Here is a 20,381-nt window from a genome sequence, read left to right on the forward strand (position 1 = left end):
ACAATAGGTATATTAACATACTTCCTCCAGTATTTGATAGTTTAAACAGATAGTTTAAACAAAAAAAAAGTCATGAAATACATAGAACATTTTGAACAGCACAATTAGTTTAGCCTGATAGAAGCAGATTGAAAATTGTTCCAAAATTGGAGAATAAACATTTTCAGGCAGGCATGTAACACATACAATAAATGACCACATGCCAGACCATAAGTTAGCCCCACAAATCTCTAAATGCAATTAAGTTAGAAATCAGTTGCAAAAAGAAAACTAAAGGGAAAAACATATATTTGGAAAATTTAAAAATGCACTTAACTTTTGGGTCAAAGAGGAAATCATGTAAAAATTAGAAAATACTCAGAAAGAAATGACAGTGAGAATACTCTATCAAAACTGTGGGCTGCAGATAAAGGAGTAATTTAAAGGAAATCCACAGAAGTAGTGCTTACTGCTATAGGTTTGGGAAATAACTGAGGCTCGAAATAATGATCTAAGATTTTAGAAAAACAACAGAATAAACCAAAAGAAAATGAAAGGAAATAATAGGAGAAATTAATGAAATAGAAAAATATTCAGTAGAGAAAATCAATAAAGCCAGAAGTTAGCTATTTGGTAATAATAGTGAAATAGACTAACTTCTGGCAAGAGTAACCAAGAACAAAAAATAGAATGCATAATAATATTTAAAGTAACAAGGGAACCATATCTAAATAGCTAAATGTGCTACATAGATTAAGCAGATAAAAAGTAACTCTATGTCAATAAATATGAAAAGTGAAATGAATCGATTCCTAGAAAAATGCAATTTACCAAAACTGGCTAAAGAAGAAATAAAGGGACTGAGAATCCTCTATGAACCTAAAACTGCTGTAAAAGAAAAATGAAGTCTTTAATTTTTTAAAGAAAATCCTATAACCATCAAAGAATTTGAGTCAGCTTAAATTTTCCACAAAGCAAGCACCAGGTTCAGAAGGCTTCACCAGTGAAACAACAGAAAAATGAGTAGGTAATTCAACTGCGGTAGAGTCATGCAATGCAGTGCAAGACAGCAATGGAAATGAACCAACTACAGCTGCCTACATGCACATGATTGGTTCACAAAACAATGTTGAGTGAAAGAAGCAATCACGAAAGAATTCATACACTATGATTCCACTTTCATAACATTCAAAAATAGACTAAATAATAAATACATAAAAATACATAAATGGATGTGTAACTACAAAGAAAAGCAAGAAAATAATTATCATAAAATCTAGATAGTGTTTATGTGGAATTGGGGATGGAATCTGGGAAGAACATTCAGAGGGGCTTCTGAACGACTAGGAATATCCTAGTTCATAACATGAGTGTTGGATACACAAGTGTTTTTTATTGTCACTCCTTAGTTTCACACCTAGGTATATATTCTGGAGAAACTCTTGCATTTTCCAAAGACATTTATATACTTTTGTATATATGATATCTTTTTCAATGTAAATGATATTTATTCTATGCAGATGACAAAAAAGAATGAGGTAAATATGTATATACTGACATGGGGAACATATTCAGTGCCTATTCAGTGGCAAGAATGTTATAGAATGCAACAGTGTAGTCCCATTTTAATAAAAATATTAATGTGTCATTGAAATTAAAATGAACAATATCCACTCAAGTGTGAACACTGGTTATCTCTAGGACGCTTTCCATTTCAAAATTATGCAGTTCCATAGTATTTCAATATTTTGCAGTAATTTCATTTACTTTTGTGTTAAAAAACATTATTTTTATATGTAAAAACACCTGTTTCAAATAGAGAAATATTTATTTTAGAAAGAGTGACTTTGTCCCTCTTTTACAAGCTGAGAAGAGTTCCCTACAGCCCACCGATTCTGTAAAAGAGAACTTTTGAGGATAGCAAATTCAAAATGGGAAGGGCTTCTGGACTCAGGTCCCTTTGGCAGGGTAGAGCGTGAAGGGTGCTTGGTCAGCTCCTCCAGCTTACCAGGCTTTCCTAATCACAAAGCAAACTTGCTGTTCCCTGCCACTCTCCGCCCCAGCTCAAGAGGGTGACTGAGGTCTTGGCCAGCTGCGTTCCACTCTTGACCCATTGTTCCAGGTTCCCAGCTGACTGAGCATCTGGCAGTAAAGCCAAGGCAAACATTGTCCTGACTTTCTGAGTAAACACCTGTGAACTGAGCGAAGACATTGTGGGGTCAAAGCAAGTGCCCGGGTACAGAGTAGGGCAAAAACCAGAGCAACGCCTGACAGGTGATAAGGAAATCCTAGGAGGTCTTGTTCTGGGCTAGCCATTGAATCTCCCTGTAGCCCCAGAACTTTCTATTGCAAGTGGTAAGCTCTCGGGTTCCGAGAGGCATGGAGAAGAGGGTCTTGTGCAGGTCAAAAGAGTGTTCAGCTTATGGGGTGGTGGGGAGGATTTCCAGGCTTTGTGCATGTTGTGCCCTCAGCTTGTCCTGGCTAGCTTCTATTCATTCTTCAAATTTCAAGTTACAGACCACTTCCTCTTTTTAAAAAAAATTTTTTATTCATTTTTAGAGAGAAGGGAAGGGAGGGAGAAGGAGTGGGAAAGAAACATCGATTGATTGCTTCTTGCTGGCAGGGCCACGCCCTGACCAGGAATCAGACCAAAGACCCTTTGCCTTCTGGACGACACGCAGTCAAGGAAGCCACACTGGTCAGGGCTGGACCACTTCCTCCTGGTAGGCTTCCCCACTCCCACCACCTCACCTTTACCACCCTCCAAGGGCTTAGAGGCCTCTGCTCGCCCAGCCTGTCCTATCCCACTCTAACAAGTTGCCTATTTATCTTTCCCACTGGAGTTTTGACTTCCCAAGGTCAGGGACCATGGTTGTCTTAACTACTGAAACTCTAGGACTGTGTAAGTACCCAAAACCTGTTTTGATAAATGGATGACTAATGAAGGAATGGCAAAGAAGGCAAGCGACAGAGAATCCCTCCACTTGTCTGGAGTGCGGTTCTCAGGAGCCTGGGGCGGAGCTCCAAAGGCAACGGCAAGCAGCCAGGAGATTTGTCCTCCCTTTCCTCCTCCCCGCTCCCCACTCTGTCAGTGAATCCCTCCCTTCCCCACCTCCAAACTCCACATCGTTTGGTGTGAGATTGAGCTCCCTCTACTGGCCATACTTCAGTGTCTCAGGGACCCAAGCCCAGGGGCTCTCATTTGGTTTTTCTTCCTTCCAGAGGCTGTTCTACCCTCTTCTGGACTTCAGGGTTCTTGAAAACTGGAGCATGAAGAGAAAACAGAGGTGTCAACACTCCAGAAGTTTCCTAGGTCTGAGCTCCAATCTGCACCCCCATTCTCAACACCAAGGAGACTTCCCTCACACCCTCACCTCATGCTCAGTTCCAGCTAATTCACAGAGATGTTGATTTCCGGAGCCTTTGGCTGATACATCAGCTCTGACTGTGGAACAGAGATCTCAAGATGAGTTTGGAATAGACCAAAAAAAAAAAGACAGAGACAGCAGAAAGAAAGGGACCCAGAGAGTGAAAGGAGATAACCCCACATTGTGACGAGACAAAGATCTGGGTTGAGAAAGCCCCCTAGAGCAGTGTCCCCAGCTCTTTCCATCCACCACGGGCTCATAGACCAGGGCCCCCGCCCTAAGAAGAAAGATTGCCTTCCGCCTTCAGTGTGCCTGTGTCAACACAGAGCTAAGCAGGGACGACTGTATCGATAAGGTCTTCAAGCTTAACAGAAATTTTGGACATCAGGGACGACTCCCGGATGACAGTGTCCCCGACCCCTGCCCCCTTCTGCTGAGAGGGTCCGTCCTGGAGCTCACATCTTCGCTGTCACTTCCACTGAACGAGCACTCCGGCTCCAGCCCCTTCTCAGGGATGCTCCTTTCCTTCTCTGGCAGCAGCTCATCAAGCCAGAGGAGCTCCTGCGGTGAGAAGACCCACTCCAGCGCCTTTCGGACCCCCACCAGGCCCAGCAACTGCAGGGACAGAAACAAAGCTCAGGGCTGTCAGCAACAGCAGCAGGAACATGAACAACGGTACCAGTTATCCAGCACTTACAATGCGCCAGGCATTGTGTATCATTTCACCGAATGCTAACACATTCCTATGGAATTGATATCATAATTATCGCCATTGTACAGAGAAGGAAAGTGAAGCCTGAAAGTTTAGGAACGTCTTAGAGGTCATACAGCTGGGACGTTGTAACCAGATTGGTCCTACTGCAAAGCCTATGGCTCTTAACTTCCTCAGTAAGTAAGACCAAGGCTACAAGCCACCTATGTTACCACCTCACTCAGTAACAAAAGAGGCAGCCTTGCCTTTCCCCAGGCCTCAGTTTTTTACGGGGCTTTATACCCCAACCTGTGTTTGAACAACCCAAAGAGGCTGGGAAGAAGTCAAATCAGACATCCCGGGACTAGCCTGCCTGCAGGCATCCCTGGCCGTCTTCCTTTGTCCTGAGATTCCCAATCAGCAGAGCCGGGGCAAGCGAGAGAAGGAAGAGTCTTCCTCTTACGGAGGCCTTGGCCACCCTCCCGGACTCAGAGTCTCTCAGGAACCCCTGGGATGCCACCCAGCCCTGAGTCACCATGATGGGGAAAATGATGGCTGCAGGTGTAGACTTGACTATCCAAAGCAGACCCAGGCAGGCAAGCTGGATGGCTGTGAAGAGGTGGACCCTGCTCAGAGGCACGTGCCTCAGGAGCAGGAGGTCTGGCTGGTGTTTTGCTGGCATCAGTAAAAGCTGCACCCTCTTTGTGAACTGAGGGAACAAGAGGAGGAGGAAAGCAGGGTATTTAGGTACCCAGGAGGGTGTCCCTGTTACCCCGTAAAGCTCAGCACCGGGGCAGTCAGAAGACTCCCTTGGCCCCCTCCTCACTCGGAGCATGACGGCAGTCTCCGGGCCCAGAAGGAACAGGAGGAGAGGGCAGCAGAGGAAGTGGCCAGTGCAGGCAGGAAGTAGCAGCAGGGAAGGAAAGGAGGAGTGGGTTTCGTGGTGACTCTAATGGGCTCACCTGGATGCTGCTAATTGCTGCCACGCCCATGTACAGGAAGATGCCATAGAGCACAGGCATTGGGATGAACTGGTAGAAAGAAGTGGAGAGCCAGCAAAGGAGTCCACCTCTGCCAGCGGCCCAGGCGCCCCACTGTCGGTTCCCACCCAGCATCCAGCATCTAAGCCCACCCAGGGCTACCCCTTCCTTTCCCACTTTGCATGAATCTTCACATCAGTCTGGTGCAGTGAATTCTGTAATTGCCTCCATTTTACAGACGGGGAAAGTGGGTTTCAGAGAGACTTCTAACTCGCCCATTACCTGGGTGACCCCAATCTAACCAACCACTTTCCTCTCTGCTTTCTCCGTCCCTGCTAGACTCACCTCTTTTCCTTCCCTCAACACGCCCATGTTTATTTCTACCCCTTGCAAGGCCTTTTGCTTTGCTATTTTCCTCCACCTAAAGTGCCCTGATTTCCTTTTCACTATTCATGCTTCTCATGCTCATCTTATGACTCCCAGAAAGGCCTTCCCTGACCACCTAAAGTAGACCCCTGGCATTTTTAATCACCTCACTCTCTTTTACTCCTCATAGAAGGGATGATCTGAAATTACCCTATTCTATTGTGGGTTTTTTTTTATTTTTTATTTTTATCAATCTGTCTCCTCTCGCCAGACTGCAAGGAGTGGACGATCTCTTTTGATCACTACTATATGCCCAGTCCTGGGACAGTGGTTGGCATCTTTTATGCTCAGTAAATATCTGCTGAATGAGAGTCACCTAGTTAGTAAGCCGCTGATCCGGTTCATCTGGCTCTTTCAACTACTCCACTCTCACCCAGGCTCCCTGACCTTTCCCTCCCTAACCTCTTGTGGTCCTGCTAGTGACTCTTGTGTGCCATTCTCCACGCCCTCCTTGACTGTTTTGCTGTCAGCTTGTCGAACCTTTCTGCTATTACTCGGTATTTAATTTTTGCCTGTGCATGTGTGTTGCTGACAGGGGCTTGGTTCTATATTCCTTTTCAATACTCCCCGCCCCCACTCTCCCCAGTTCCTAACAGAGCCTTGCACACAGCAGGTGTTCTGTAAACACCTGGGGAGGGAGAGGTGCGGGGCTTTTACCTCAAAGTTTTTCTGCCGTGTGATGATCACACTGAATCTAAGGCTTATTGGGAGGCCGGAGCAAGGGCAGCGCTTGGCCCCTGGGTGGGTGGTGGTGGGGGGGCAGGCATGCCTGCACCCTGTCCACTGGTTAGGAAGCCCACTGGGTGAGAGTTTGGGTTCTCGGATCTGAGAAACGCTCTCTGAAATGCTCTGTGAGCTACTTAACTTCCTTAACCTTCAGGCTCCTCATCTGTAAAGGACATATGCATCTCAGAGTTAACGCGAGGACTGAATGAGGCCAGGCACAGAGAAACTGAACGTGCCCCAAGTGTTCGGCTAGTGTCGGTTCTTGCACTATTACCCCCCTGCCCCTGACGCCAGCCGGCCTGACAGAGGTACCTTGAGTACAGGAGCCAGGAAGATGGAGATTCCTGTGAGGATGAACACCACCAGGCCCGTCAGCCTCTGCTCCCTGAGGGGAGGGGGAAGTCAGCCAGGGTCCGGGCGAGCCCCTGGGGTACGCAGGCTGAAGACCCAAGCCTGGCACCGCTACAGACTCTGGCTGAGGGGGAGGGGAGGGGTCCTGCAACAGTCATCTACCAGGGAGGGGCCTTAGCGTGGTGTGAAAAACTGGTGGAGAGAAAGGGGCAGGGCACTTCAATATGAGGATCCCAGGTCTCTCCATCAGTTCAAGCTCATAGTTGCTCATTGTTTTTATTTTTTATTTTGTTGGAAAATTAGCAATTTTTACACTGCCCCGAAGACTTTCATTTCAGTTTACGAAGTTGATTTCACATACTTTGGACAGATGGTGTTTCCAGCAGTTAAAAAAATTATTTTTGTGATGGTTACTTTATAACATCAATGAGGTGCTTCTACACTGAGTGGGGTTAATTAGGGGCACCTCCCCCTGGCTCAGCCCTGGCGCCTCCAGCCCTGCTTCAGTGATGCTCCTCTGAGGGCCCTCCCGGCCCCATGGCTGAGGGAGGAGAGGGAAGATCCGACACGCCCTGCTCAGAGCCCGGAACCCACCCGCTCACGCCACCGCAGTGATCATGGGGCAGCGAGAGAGCCCTCCTGGGCCACCGGCTTAGAGTTTAAGCTGCCCAAATAACCCCGCCTTGTCCCCTGCTACCCCCCCTTGCTGCCCACGTCTCATTCCAGCCTCCTGAATACTGGCCTCACCTGATGCCCAGGAAGCTGGGGGGCTCCCCTGGAGCACAGGCTCTGCTCTCTCTCCGCAGACTGTCCATGTGGGCCAGGGAGATGACAGTGGCTGAGACATACCAGGGCAGCCCGAGCGCTGATGTGAGCAGCATCAGCAGAGCCACGCAGAAGAAGTCCAGGTGGAAGCCAGCTCCCTTCTGCAGGTAGTGGTGGGCCAATGAGGATGAGGCTGGCCCAGGCCAGCCCTCTGGGGAGGGAGAGAGGGCGTCTGGACCCCACCCTGGGGCTTCTGTCCCTCGGTCCAGGGGCCTGGCGTGTTACCCGGCAGGCCTTACCCGCAGTCTATATTCAGCACGGTTGAGAATGACCGCTGTGATCTGCTGGTCCATGAAGATGAGGATAGACAGCAGCAGAGCAGGCAGGGCAGCTGCCACACTCAGCCACCAAGGGTTGGTTCCAAAAGATGATACAAGCCAGTCACGCCCAGGTAGTGTGGGCTGGGGGAGGACGTTCCATGGGCAGATTGTGGAGGGTCTCCCAAGGGCACCCCACCTGTGTGCCCCAGCCTTGGCATCTTTCCGTTCCCCCCTCCCCCGTTACCACAGTCCCTCCCCACCAAGACCCTGGACACTAGGCAGGAGTGGTGGGTGTGCGTGCACAGCTGGTTCAAAGCATCCCGGCGCCTTGAAAGGGCGCAGAAGGAGGGAGACCAGCCTGGGACTCTGAGCCAGGGGTTCTGGACTTTGGTTCTCTGGGGCCGTGCCTCCCTGCAAGGGGAGGAGGTGGTAGGTGAGGCCTGCCCATGCTTCTTGGTGTGCAGAGCTCTCACACCTTGGCACCCCCTCCGCTTCCAGGGTGTGGCCCCTCAGGTTCAGACCTGCCTCGATCTGGGGCAGGGGCAGGGCGGGGCGTGTATGCGTCTGCTCTGATTATAAGCGTCTGTGTGGTGGACGGGGCCCCAGTCGTTGTTTTGGGCTCTGAGTCCCTGAGGCTGCCTCGGTTGGAGTCCCCTGCTGTCCTGTCCTGGGAAAGGCTGGAAGGGAGGTCTCCAAATGCACAGGCAAAGTGTAGGTGCCAAGTCAGCTCACTGTCATCCTCAGGGAGGGAGCTACAACTCTCCTGGATCAGAGCAGGCAACCAGGGGTCAAAGAAGAGAGTGGGGAGGCGTGGCATGGGAGGGGCCAGCCCAAGACACGGGAGAACCATGACAATAGCTAACGTTTAGTGCGTTAGCTCACTTTTAGCTAACACTAAATACTGTGATAAGTACTTTACAGTATTATCTGAAAATATTGAAACACCTATGGGGTAAGATATATTGTTATTTATTATTTCCACTTTATAGATGAATAAATTGAGGCTTAGAAATGTGGATTAAACGTCACACATCTAGGAAGTAGCAGACCTGGAACTCAAACCCAGGGCTGGCTGACCGGAACCCATCCCTTTAACTCTATATGTATAATAGCTACTGAGCATTCTGTGCTCACTGGGTGTCTGGAGCGGCATCTTATTCATCCTCACAACAACCCTGTGAGGCCATTATCATCACTATTCCTATGTTATAAGTGAGCAAACAGAAGCCGAGAGGAGATGAAGCGTGGGGATCTACGCATCTTCCTCCGCCAGGGTCCCGTCTGCTGGCCCTGCTTTCCCCTCTCCCAGCTCTCACCTTGAACTCTCTGGGCACTGTGAGCTTTGGCGTGGCTAAGCCCAGGGAGGCATCAAGGCCACAGCCTAGCAGAATGGCCAGGACTGAGGAGAAGTCGCTGAGGACCTTGCGTACCTGGCCACACAGGGGACACTCAGTCAGGTTCAGGCCTGCCATCACCCTAATTCTGTACCCCTTCCCACTTACACGCAAGACCCAAGGCCAAGAGCTAGTCTTCTCCCACAGAAAGAAAGGTGACACTCACCACAGATGGGAAGAAACGACTTGTCTTTACATGCTTGAGGGCCGTGGCAAAGAGGAAGGAGGTGAGGAAGAGGAGGAGAGAGAAGAAGGCAATGTCCGGGACTGTATGACAGCTGGGGCCACGAGGGTGGCCTCCCCGCCGGACACACTCAGATGGAGGCAGCAAGGACGCATTGACCAGGCCTAGGTCCTGTAGGGAGCGGTGGTCAGGGATGAGGTAATGGGCAGCAGCATAAACATCCGCTGATGCCCACTGAGACACCGAGGGCCCAGGGCAGGAGGTTCCCCAGCCGTAGCAAGTGGCTGGGCCTCAGCGACCTATGGGAGTTTCTCTAGCCTGTGGGATGGAAAGAGCCAGGAACCACTGACGTCTTTGTCCTCCGCCCTTTCTTTTCCAGGCTCTCCCAGGAACAGGCTCTCACCATGCTCAAGAGGTCGTCTGTTTCTTTTGGCTTTGTCCTTGTCCACTGAGACTCATTCCCTGGGAAGCAGAGAAGAATTTGGGTGTACGTCCCTCCCCTGGGAACCTTCTGGAGCCCCACAGGAGCTTAATCTCATGGGTCCAGCTGAACCACAAAGTTCTTAGTTCAGACTCATCTGTCTGCTGACTCCAGGCGCTACCGTGTCTGCTCCTCGGGCCACTGCCTCGTGCCCTGGCCCCTTGAAATTCTCTACCAATCTGTATCCCTGTGCCCAGCACAGGACTAGACGGAGCCGATGCCCAGCAAATATTTGCTCAGTGGGCAAATCTCCCATGGGCAGAACTGGTCTTGTTCATGCCTAGCGCAGAACCCGGCACTCTTGAGAGGACACCTCTTCCCCAGTCCTGGCATTTCTTTCTCTGTGGAGGGATATGTGCAAGTGTAACGCCCTGAGCTTCTCTCCACCTGGTCAGTCACGCAGACCCAGGGAAGGAGCAGTGGTTGATTTGATTGGTGAGTCTGGGAGAAGAAACTGGGCGTGCCTGGCCCTGTCCCTTCCTCCCTGGCTCTTGAGAGCGAGCTGCCTGGACCCGTGCATCTAACTGCTCTTCTGGAGCAAGACAGTCCCTGACTGGGGGTGGGGGTGGGGGGCAGCAGGTAAGTCTACCTAATTTTTGTTTCATCGCTAGCAAGCCCATTCATCCATAAATATAACCATGTTCTGCTATCAGCACTGTCGGCGTTCTCTGTTGACTTATTTTCTACCGATTTAGAATCAGAGTGAAGAGTGTGAGGCCCCACTTGCCGAACTCCCTATTTCCCTCACCCACCTCCAGGGTCTGGGTACTGGCAGAAGCAGCCGTAGGCAGGAGAGCCAGGCCTCTGGATGGGATAGGCACGGGTCAAGCTCAGCATTTTGCCCACAGCATCGTAGATGAAGATGAGGCTGATGAGGGCACAGAAGCCTTCCTCGGTGAATCGAGTAAAATAGCGCACCAGCACGCTGGCCTCCGTGGCCACCAGCACCAGGCAAAAGGTGGCCACCCAGATGCCTACCCACAGGCGAAAGGGCAGGTAGTCCAGGCTGTAATCTCTGGGGGGTGAGAGACAGGCGGGGCTTGGCAGGGCTGTTCTGCTCTCTGCGTAACCCAGGTCAGGTGCCCCTCGAGCCAAACCCATCCACCCTCCCCTGTTGACTCAGCCAGGACCAGGCTATGGAGGCGAGGGAGTCCCACCGGCTGAAGTTGAAGAGCAGGCGTTCAAAGACCAGCACTGGCCCCGTGCTGCTGAGGATGGTGAGGGGCTGGCCGGCCATCAGGCAGAAGGCAGCTCCAGCCACTGCCGTACCCAGGAAACTTTCCAGCACCCCCTAGAAGCCAATAGGGGACCCTGTCAGCCCAGGGCCCTGGAGGCCTCAGCACAGCCAGCACAGGAGCCCAAGCTTTGGCGGAGCCCCCTCAGCCCACCTACAGCCCCAGGGAAGGGCGAAGGGCGTGGGTGGAGGAACACCCGTATTTGTGCCGCCCCCCCCTTAGCATCCCCACCTACCTGAGCACCATTGGTGGCTTCTCCCAGCAGCCCCCCAAAAGTGATGGCGTTTGTGATGGTGGCCAGGTAAATGTAGAGCACCGCCGAGAAGCACTGAGGGTGCAGGGCGTCCAAGAAGTCGCTGGGGTACCACGGGGCCTTCCGCCGCACGTCCTGGACAAGACCCCCAAACAGCCTCCCGCCCATGGGTCGTGAATGATACAGGTTTCCACACCTCACGCCGCTATCTTCACTACTGTCCCTGAGCCCCTCTCACGGTGAGCACACACCCCTATGCTCCTGGGACTCCTCCCCGTCCCGCCCCGAGACCACGACCCTTGCTCCCACCCCAGCTCGCCTCACCTGCCCGTCCGCTGCAACTCCGGGCTGGGCGTGTGCGGTGAGTGGCTGTGTCTGTCCTCAGCCGGGGCCCTTCGCGGGGCAGAGGGGCCCTTGCCCTCCTGCATCTGCAAGGGGAGCCTGAGGAGAAGAGGAAGCCTGGTTCAATGAGGATCTCTAACCGGCCGCCAGGGGCGCGTCGACTTCATGGCGCCCTGCCCCCCCTGGTGGCTGCTCCGTGTCTCTGCCGGCGGACTCCAAATTCAAGAGCAAGTCCCTGTTCCTTTTCTGGGAGCCCCTCCCCTCCTCAACAGCGGAACCAGACCCAAGATTGTGGGGAGAAAAGGATCTATATGGGATGATGACCCCAGATACCTTTTGTGCGGAGAGGGCAGACATTTGGGCGGGGGAATCCGGGACGTCGGGTCCCACCGACCTGGAGGGAGCACTGTCACCTCCTCTAGGAAGGCATCCAGGGCTGCCACAACGTCGTGAAGGTTGCTGGCCCGTCGAACTGACCACTGGAATTGCTAGGGACAGGGACAGAGTGGCAGGAAAGGCATATCTGGGTTCTTACCTGCATTTTTCCAGTCTCAAAAACTAGACACACATGGGTCGCATAAGCAGACTAGTGGCTGAAGCATTCGTTCATTAATGCATGCATTCAGTGAGTGTCTGCTGGGTGCTTACTCTTCGCCAGCACTGTGGTAGGTAAGGAGGCTGCAGTCGTAGCCAAGGAAACCAGTCCTCATGCTCACAGACACACAGCCACACTCTGCCCCATTGCTGTAGGCAATCACACATAGAGTCCACACACACACACGCGCCTGTCCAGCTCACCGGGTCACTGAGGAGGACAGCCACTGCCCGGCCCATCTCGTGGTAGCTCCTTCCCAGTGTGGGGGGACCAAGGAGGAGGCAGAAAAATCTACGGGAGGAGCCAAGCCTCAGAGAGGGTCAAGGGCTGCTATGTCATTGGGTAACCCTGACTTCTGACCTCCCTCCCAGCCCCCATACACACACTCATGTGCACATCTCCTTTGCAGTCCTGACCTCTCACCCCTCTTCAGATCCCTGAGCACCACCCCCCCCATGCACTCCAAGAGTACTGGACCAGGCACCTCTCAATCCTGTCCCCAGTAAAGGCCCTTTGCTGGGCTCCAGGATCCCTCACTCCCATTCAGCAGCCTCACCTGCTGGGGAGGGGCACCTCGATAAGGGACCCCAGCATCACTGGATCCCGCAGTCGCACGAAGGCTCCCAGTGGCTGTGCCAGGAAGCCCAGCTCTCCTGCCAGCACAGCCCCCGCCTCAGCCCCTGGAGGCAGCTTCTGTCTCAGGGCATTCTGGCGCTGGATAGAGGTTCCAAGAGACACAGAGGATGAGAGGTTATTTGTGGAGAGGGTATTGGTGGGATACTGACTGATGAGGAGTCCAATGGAAGGCCCCTGTTAATCCCTGACCCCTCTCCCAGCCCTGCCCAAGGAAGGACCACAAACCTGTTCCTTCAGGGGGGCGTCCTCATCATGAGAAGACTCTCTTGGATGGGCAGACCCTTTAAAACAGGATTTTGCAGTGATTAAGAGTACAGGCTTTGGGAATGGATCCGCCAGGGCTCCCTGACCAGCTTTGCCACTGACAAACTGTGAAAACTGGAGCACACCCTTCCCCACTCAGCCTCAGTTTTCTCATCACTAAAATGGGTGTTACTGTGGTCCTGCTGCACAGGATACTTGTGAAGATTAAATGAGACATGTGTGCAAAGCTCCCAGCACAGTGCCTACCAAGGAGACCCCTTCAGAGCTCTTGCTGTTAATGACTGTAGTCCCTCCATTCCTCTCCCCTCACCGTTACCCCTGCTTCCTCTGGCCCGTGAGTCCTGTGTTGAAATCTAGGCCGAGGCTGGACCACCTCTGGTCCAGGAAGGTGCAGGGGAGACCTGGGGCCCTCCCACCCCAGGGTGTTTGGTCCTGGGCCCAGGGAGGGACCTCTTACCCCAACAAGGCCTGGGGCCCGTGGTCTGGATGAGGTGCTGGGGTCTCTGCAGCAGCAAGGACTGCAGCTGCCCTCTCAGCTCTGGGCTCAGTGACTCCACCCTGGTCACCTGCTCTGGAGAACAGAGGTAGGGTCCAGCTCTTCCCTAAGAGCTCCTTGTCCCTGAAGTCTTCTTCTTTCCCCTCTGCCCAGGTCACTTTCCCTCAGGGAGTCCCAGGGAACAGAGGAGCCAGTGAACTTGATTCTTCACTCAGCTTTCCCACCTCCCCCGTGTGACAGAGATGGATAATCCCTAAGGCGGGTGTGGTGGACTCTGGAAAATTCCAAGACTTTGAGGGGAAATCTTAGAGAAAAAGTGGCATGGCTACTCAGGTCCTCCTTGTAAAGGCTGCCAGCATACCCACGAGCTCCAGGAGGCTCTGAGCTGGGCAGTCCAGCAGGATAAGGCCCTCGGCCAGTAGGCTGCGGAGCTTGTGCAGGCTGGGCAGTGCCAGGGTGGGCACATGGGGGGCACTCCACCGGCGCCCACCTATCTCCAGCTTTTCTTCAAACAGCACCCACCTATGGTAGAGCAGGGCGGACAGTGTTATTTGGGGCATCTCTCCTAGGTCCAGAAGCTGGGCACACCAGATAGCCGTGGAACGTACATTAATGAGAGAGACGTGGGCCCAGTGGTGCAGAGTATGCCCCTCCCAGGTGGTCCCCCCTGGTTTTGGATCTTGGAGAACGCAAAATTAGACTGCAGACAAGACTGAGCATCACAAAGGGCGAGGGCCTGAAATATAGACACAGAGAGGAACTCGGGATTGTGGGTAAGAATACCCCCCTACAGGAAGAGCTGGGGTCCTGGAGGAGGCCCTGGCTGAGGACGGGAAGGACCCCATAAAACGGGCCTGGGTTTCACTTACCTGCCTGTCTCTCTCCACTCCAGCACCTGGGGCCAGCCCAGAAGCTCATTCAGTTGAATGAAGAGAGGAGGGTCTTTGGGTACCCCCAGTCCCTGGCTGTCAGTGTCTGGGGAGCCATCAGGACTGGGGCCGGAGCCAGGGTCACTGTCCAGCCTTCCTGTGGGTACATTTTCATAAGCATTGCGGACATCAAACTCCTCCTGGCCTGGCAGCTTCATCTTGGTGAGGCTTGCGCAGCTGTTTCACGCTAGTGCAGCCCTAGGCTCTGAGGCCAGGGGCCTCGGGGAGGCTGCATTTATAATGTGCCCCCCCCCCGCCCCCAGTGCAGCACAACACAAACAGAGCAAGGCCTGCTGACTCCAGAGCCAACCGGGTCGCCTGCTCCTCTCTTGATCCTCCCATCCCCCACTGGCCTGAGAGTGTTTGCAAGGCTAGCCTGAACTCTCCCAGGCCTTCCAGAAATGCCCTAACTGGAGCCAAAGCATTTTCTGTGGGATCAGGCCTGACCTCGCTGTGTTTTGTGTAAATAAACAGTAGTAAGATGTTGGCCGGGGCCTGAGGATTGACACGGCCAGAGTAGCCGCCCCCTACTCTGTGTCAAATAAAAACACCAAACACTCGGGGCTGTTTTGGGTGTCACCAACACACCGTGAGGTCACTCATTCGGACAAACAGAGACTTAAGAAATGGCTGGATCTCTAGAAGCCAGGCTGGGTAAGGGAGACAGCAGGCAAAGAGACCTCGTCTGTGAAATGGGCGAAGGATGGAAAGTGGAAGCAGTTCATGGAGAACACAGTGGCTGAGTCTTGCATTCCTTTGGCAAACACCGGGAAACTCCCCCAAGTTAGCCGTGTCCCTGGGGTCTGCCCCTTTAACTCAACCCATCAGTGAGGATAGGGGAGCCAGCTAGGGTGTGTATATGTGTGAGGGAGTTTCCTGGAGCTCAATGAGCTAAGGAGAATATGGTCTATTAGCGAGTCCTGTTGGCTCTACCTTCAGACTATAGCCAGCATCCAGCCACATCGCCGCATCTCCAATGCTACTACCCTGATCCAAGCTGCCATCACATCCCACCTGAATTATCTCAGTAGCTCTCTAATCTCTTCCAACAATCTCCTTACTTCCACTCTTCCTTCCTTCCCCAAAGTCCGTTCTCCACGCAGCAGCCATAGCGGTCCTTTTAAAAGGATCTGAGTCACATTACTTTGGAGCTCAAAACTCACCCAATAAATTCCCATTACTCCTAGGAGAAAAATTAAACTCTGTCATGGCCTTCGAGATCTGTAGTCGGTCTCCAGCCCACCCTCCTGACCACAGCTCAAGCCATTCTTCCTTTGCGCTCTGCTTTCCAGCCACATGGGCCTCTGTTTTGCAAAGCTTGCTCCTACCTGAGGATCTTTGCAGTAGCCCTTCTCGCCGCAAGGAACGCTTTCCCCCCACTTCCTCACACGGCTGGATCTCCATCACCCGAGTCTCATCTCAGATGGCATCTATTCAAGGACACCTTCCCTTTCCATCCTGAGTGTCCCTCTTGGGTCACTCTTCATCACACTTCTCTGTTTTATTTTATTCCTAGTAGTTTTCAATAATAGAAACTGCCACCTGTTATTTATTTGTTTATCATTTATTGTCTGCCCCTACACACACAGACACACACAGTCGAATGTACTATCCGCAGAGCAGGTATTTTTATCTGCCATCTTCACCGCTACCCCTGGAGCACCTAGTAGCTAGCGCTCTAATACTTGTTCAGGAAGCACTTAGAAAGGGAGGAGGTGGGAAATGAGATGCGCTTCTCCTGGAAGCCACGCGGGGGCACTACTCCCCAGGAACCGGATCGGTAGGGCCTTTCCCGGGGGCCGAGAGAGCGCGGTGAGCGATAGCTAGAGGGCAAGGCGCGGTCCTTGTTCCTCCGCTTTGCCTTGGCTCACAGCTGACTGACCTGATGGGGGAGCGCGACAGGGATGGGGAGAGAGGGCCAGGAATGTGGGTCAAAACCCCCAACTAGATACCTGGGAGCCTTCTCCTGCCTGTGAAATGGGACTCACGCTAGCCCTCCCCACCAACCCCAGTCTGGACTTGGAGAGATTTGCCCCTAGTCCAAGGAGCTCACAGGGCAAGAACCAGAGGAATGAGTCACTATATTACTACCAGCTGGGGACGCAAGGTGCTGAGTCCAAGGGGCGAGTTGGTTTCAGTCCCAGGAGGAATAGGAACTGGCTTCGAGCCTGAGAGAGGCTGGAATTCTGTGACCACCCCCTTCAAGAATGTGCCCTAAGCGCAGGGGCAAGTGACTCCAGGAAGTCTGAGCGGGATACGAGCATGGGCTTGGTGTGAATGCTCCCCCACAGCCAAGCACCCTCCCTTCCCCCTCCACCGCCCTCCCTCCCCGCCCCCCTCCCCGCTGCTACTGCCAGAGTTCCGATGGTCTGCCCTTGCCCTCCCTATGGCCCCACTACCCTGGCTCCCGACTGCTTGTGGTAGGGGGCCACCACGCCTCCACTCTCCCCAGGCCCCACGTCCACTTCTTGGGCCCTGAGTGCCTGAGCTGGGCAAGTTAGTGGGAGATACAAGGAGGAACCTAAAGGTCTGCCTGGCAGCACGAGTGATCTCCCTGACAGGGAAGGTGTGCTGTTGGGTGAGCAGCCATGGGTGCGGGCACCAGAAAGTACCCTGTCCCTAGAGTTCCAAGTATGGGGGTCTCATCTTGGCTCAGTTACAGACTTGTTGGGTGTCCTTGAGCAAAGCCCTTCCTGCGTTTTCTTATCAGAAAAAGGGGAATAATAAAAGCACATACTTCATAGGCTTTATTGAATGAAATAGTGCAAGTAAGATAGAGCTGGCCCATTGTTAACACAGTAGAGAGGGCTGTAATTATTAAATAACTATGAAAATAGTCACTCCCAGAGTGGGGAAGAAAGAAAATATCACACACTGAAATGCCAACTGTATTCAACAGTTGTGCTAGGCACATTACCTTTTATAATCCTTAGAACAAGCTTTTTAAAAACTTTTATTTTTTAAAGCACTTTTTAAAGAAAGAGGAAGTGGGGGAAGAGAGAGAAACCTCGATTTGTCGTTCTACTTATTTATGAGTTCATTGGTTGATTCTTGTATCTGTCCTGACCAGGGATCAAACCCACAACCTTGGCATATCAGGTTGATGCTCTAACCAACTGAGCTACCCGGCCAGAGCTAACTTATTTTTTAAACTATTTATTTATGTGAGTCTAATTACAGAAGAAGAAATATGGAAGTTGCGGAAAAAAGTACAGAGTGGTCTCCAGCTGGAACTTTTCATCCAGCCTTCCCACTAGTGACATTGCGCCTAAGGACAGACAGCACAATATCAAAACCAAGAAAATGATATTATTATGATACCAGTAACTATACTATAAGCTTTATTCAGATTTCACCAGTTTCTACATGAACTCATTTGTGTATGAGTATGTATAGTTTTTTAAAATTTTTATCACATGCATAGATTCACTTACAACAAGCTGGGCAAATTGCTCAAACTCTTTAAGCCTTGGTTTCTTACCTATAAAATAAGTGAAAGTACTGTCTTCCTCACAGGACTGTTGTGAGAATTAAATGAGATAACATATGTAAAGTCCTTAGAGCAATGCCTAAAATATAGTGAAAGCAGTCAATAAATTTAAATATTTATTTAGAAAAAGGGTGTCTTGACCTTGGCTGGGTAGCTCAGCTGGTAAGAGCATCATCCTGATACACCAAGATTGTAGGTTCGATCTCCGGTCAGGGCACACACAAGAAGCAACCAGTGAATGCATAAATAAGTGGGACAACAAATCTCTCTCTCTCTCTCTCTCCTCCCCTACTCTCTCAAAATTCAATAAATTTAAAAAATTGTTTTAAAGCATGTTTTGAAAAGTGACTTATATAAATAATTCATATTTGTTATAGAAAAACATAGAAAATGTCCATAAGAGTAAAAAAACACAAAATAAAATTTTCATAATGTCCTTACCCCAAAATAACCACTGTTAAGCATTTTACACGACAAATTTGAGGTGTATTTTGTTATTCCCACTTTTATTGTAAGAATGTTGAGGCTTAGAGGGGTTCAGCAACTTGCCGTAGTCACTAAACTTATGAGTGAGGAACTGAGATTTATTTTTTCCCATTTTGAAATAACTTTATTAAGATACAATTCACATATCATACAATTTACCCATTTAGTATATAAAATTCAGTGTTTTAAAATATATGAACGGGGTTGTGCAACCGTAACTGCCATCTGATTTTAGAACATTTCAGTCACGCCCAGAAGAGACCTCGCGCCCGTCAGCAGTCAGTCATTGTCTCCCACGACGCCGCTCTTCTACTTTCTCTATCTGTAGATTTGCCAGTTTGGGATCTTTCATATGAATGAAATCATAAAATATGTGGTCGTTTGTGACTGGCTTCTTTGGCTTAGCATAATGTTTTCTTTATTTTTAAGATTGTATTTATTTATGTTCAGAGAGAGGGGAAGGGAGGGAGAAAGAGAGGGAGAGAAACATCTATGAGAGAGATAAGTATAAATCGTTTGCCTCTGGCATGTGCCCTGAACCTGAAACCCAGGCATGTGCCCCAACTGCATATTGAACCTGCAACCTTTCTCTTTGCAGGACAGCGCCTAGCCAACGGAGTCACACCAGTCAGCGTGTTAGCATAATGTTTTCAAGGGTTATCCATGTAGCCTGTATGAGTATTGCTTTCTTTTTTTCTTTCTTCTTCTTCTTCTTTTTTTTTTTTTTTTGGATTGCCAAATAGCATTCCTTTGTATGGATTTACCACATTTCATTTATCCATTCGAGATTTTTCCCGTTAACCTATTTTTGAGGAGCTGAGATTTAATGCCCACTCTTGCCTCCAGGAGCTCACTGCTGGTGGCAGCAGACAGTAAACTTATGAGTAACACCAACCCAGGCCGACTCGGGTGAGCAGCTACTGCCGGCTCCAAGTGCTTGGTGGGCTCTAAGCACTGCCTTAGCACCTCGCAGGTCATCTCAGTGAGTCTTCGCGATAGCCCTTTGAGGTAGGTATCGGTCCCGTTTCTGGAAACTGAAGCTGAGAGGAGGCTCTCGCCCAAGGTCAGAGCTAGGGTCAGCGAACCCAGGGTTCAGAAAGAGTCAGGTGCATGCCTCAGCCTGAGCTTCAAAGCTTCTGCTCCGAGGGATCCACACAAGGTGCTAGCGGAGTGTGTGTGTAGAGTCTCTCCAGTTGGAGCTTTGGGCCTCTCTGATCCCAGAGCTAGGGTGCCCTACCCTGATCCCACTATGATCCCAGGCCACTGAGACCCAGCCAAGATTTGGAGCGGGCCCAGATTTTCACACTAGCTATGCTGTCCTTCCTTCCAGGGAAGATTTAAATATAACAAAAGCCATAGATACAAGTAAATATTTAAAGAATGATGAAATAGCCCTATCATGAAATCAAGTTGGAGAAGAAAAAGGTAATGGTCCTCAAAATGCCGAGCTAGGGATAGTCACTGCAAACGGGGACTGAAATGTAACTGTGATGTGCCCGGCTCGCAGGAGGGCCACGCCTGCCCTTAGCTAACAAAAGGAAATACCTGTATCAGATAATTATGAGTCAAACTTCCTAAGACTGAATGACAAAAAGAAGACTTTATTACACTTCATTCAGGCACTGGTCAGGGACCTTATGTGTAATAGTTTCTAGCACAGCTTTTTTACAAAGAGTACAGGAAGGTTTTTCATGTGACTATGTCTTGTCTACGTGGTTCTCAACCACTTCACAATCAATATTTTCTTTTTTATAAATGATGTTAAAACTTGTTTAATACTCTGAAATAAAATTCACAGATAATATCCGCACATTTATTCAGTAAAGAAAGCCAATATCCTAATTAATATTGAAGAGAGAATGATTTAAAATTTTTGAATATGCAAGTGCTTGGTCACAACCACTCTAGAAACATCAGTGAAGTAGCCCATTGCTGCCATCTACACAGACTTATTTTGAATGTGACAGCTACAAATATTGACTGACACAGC

The 20,381-nt window shown here is 50.6% G+C and overlaps 1 protein-coding gene across 1 annotated transcript; it reads right to left on the minus strand.

Moving 5' to 3' along the window:
* Window positions 1-3,370: 3,370 nt before the first annotated feature.
* Window positions 3,371-14,573, minus strand: SLC4A9 (solute carrier family 4 member 9). Its single transcript, XM_054567958.1, has 21 exons — window positions 14,356-14,573; window positions 13,848-14,008; window positions 13,448-13,561; window positions 12,952-13,007; window positions 12,647-12,804; window positions 12,294-12,381; window positions 11,829-11,983; window positions 11,478-11,594; window positions 11,136-11,310; window positions 10,823-10,956; window positions 10,418-10,680; window positions 9,588-9,646; window positions 9,167-9,355; window positions 8,923-9,036; window positions 7,586-7,747; window positions 7,269-7,447; window positions 6,483-6,555; window positions 5,001-5,069; window positions 4,574-4,747; window positions 3,807-3,962; window positions 3,371-3,424 (listed from the first exon to the last, which is right to left on the minus strand). The coding sequence occupies exons 1-21, from the start codon at window positions 14,571-14,573 to the stop codon at window positions 3,371-3,373; spliced, it is 2,868 nt and encodes a 955-aa protein (XP_054423933.1).
* Between the last annotated feature and the right edge of the window lie 5,808 nt (window positions 14,574-20,381).

The sequence above is a fragment of the Pteronotus mesoamericanus genome, unplaced genomic scaffold (assembly GCF_021234165.1).
Source record: "Pteronotus mesoamericanus isolate MK-2021 breed Mesoamerican mustached bat unplaced genomic scaffold, CSHL_Meso_final contig_2, whole genome shotgun sequence".
In the NCBI taxonomy this organism is placed as follows: domain Eukaryota; kingdom Metazoa; phylum Chordata; class Mammalia; order Chiroptera; family Mormoopidae; genus Pteronotus; species Pteronotus mesoamericanus.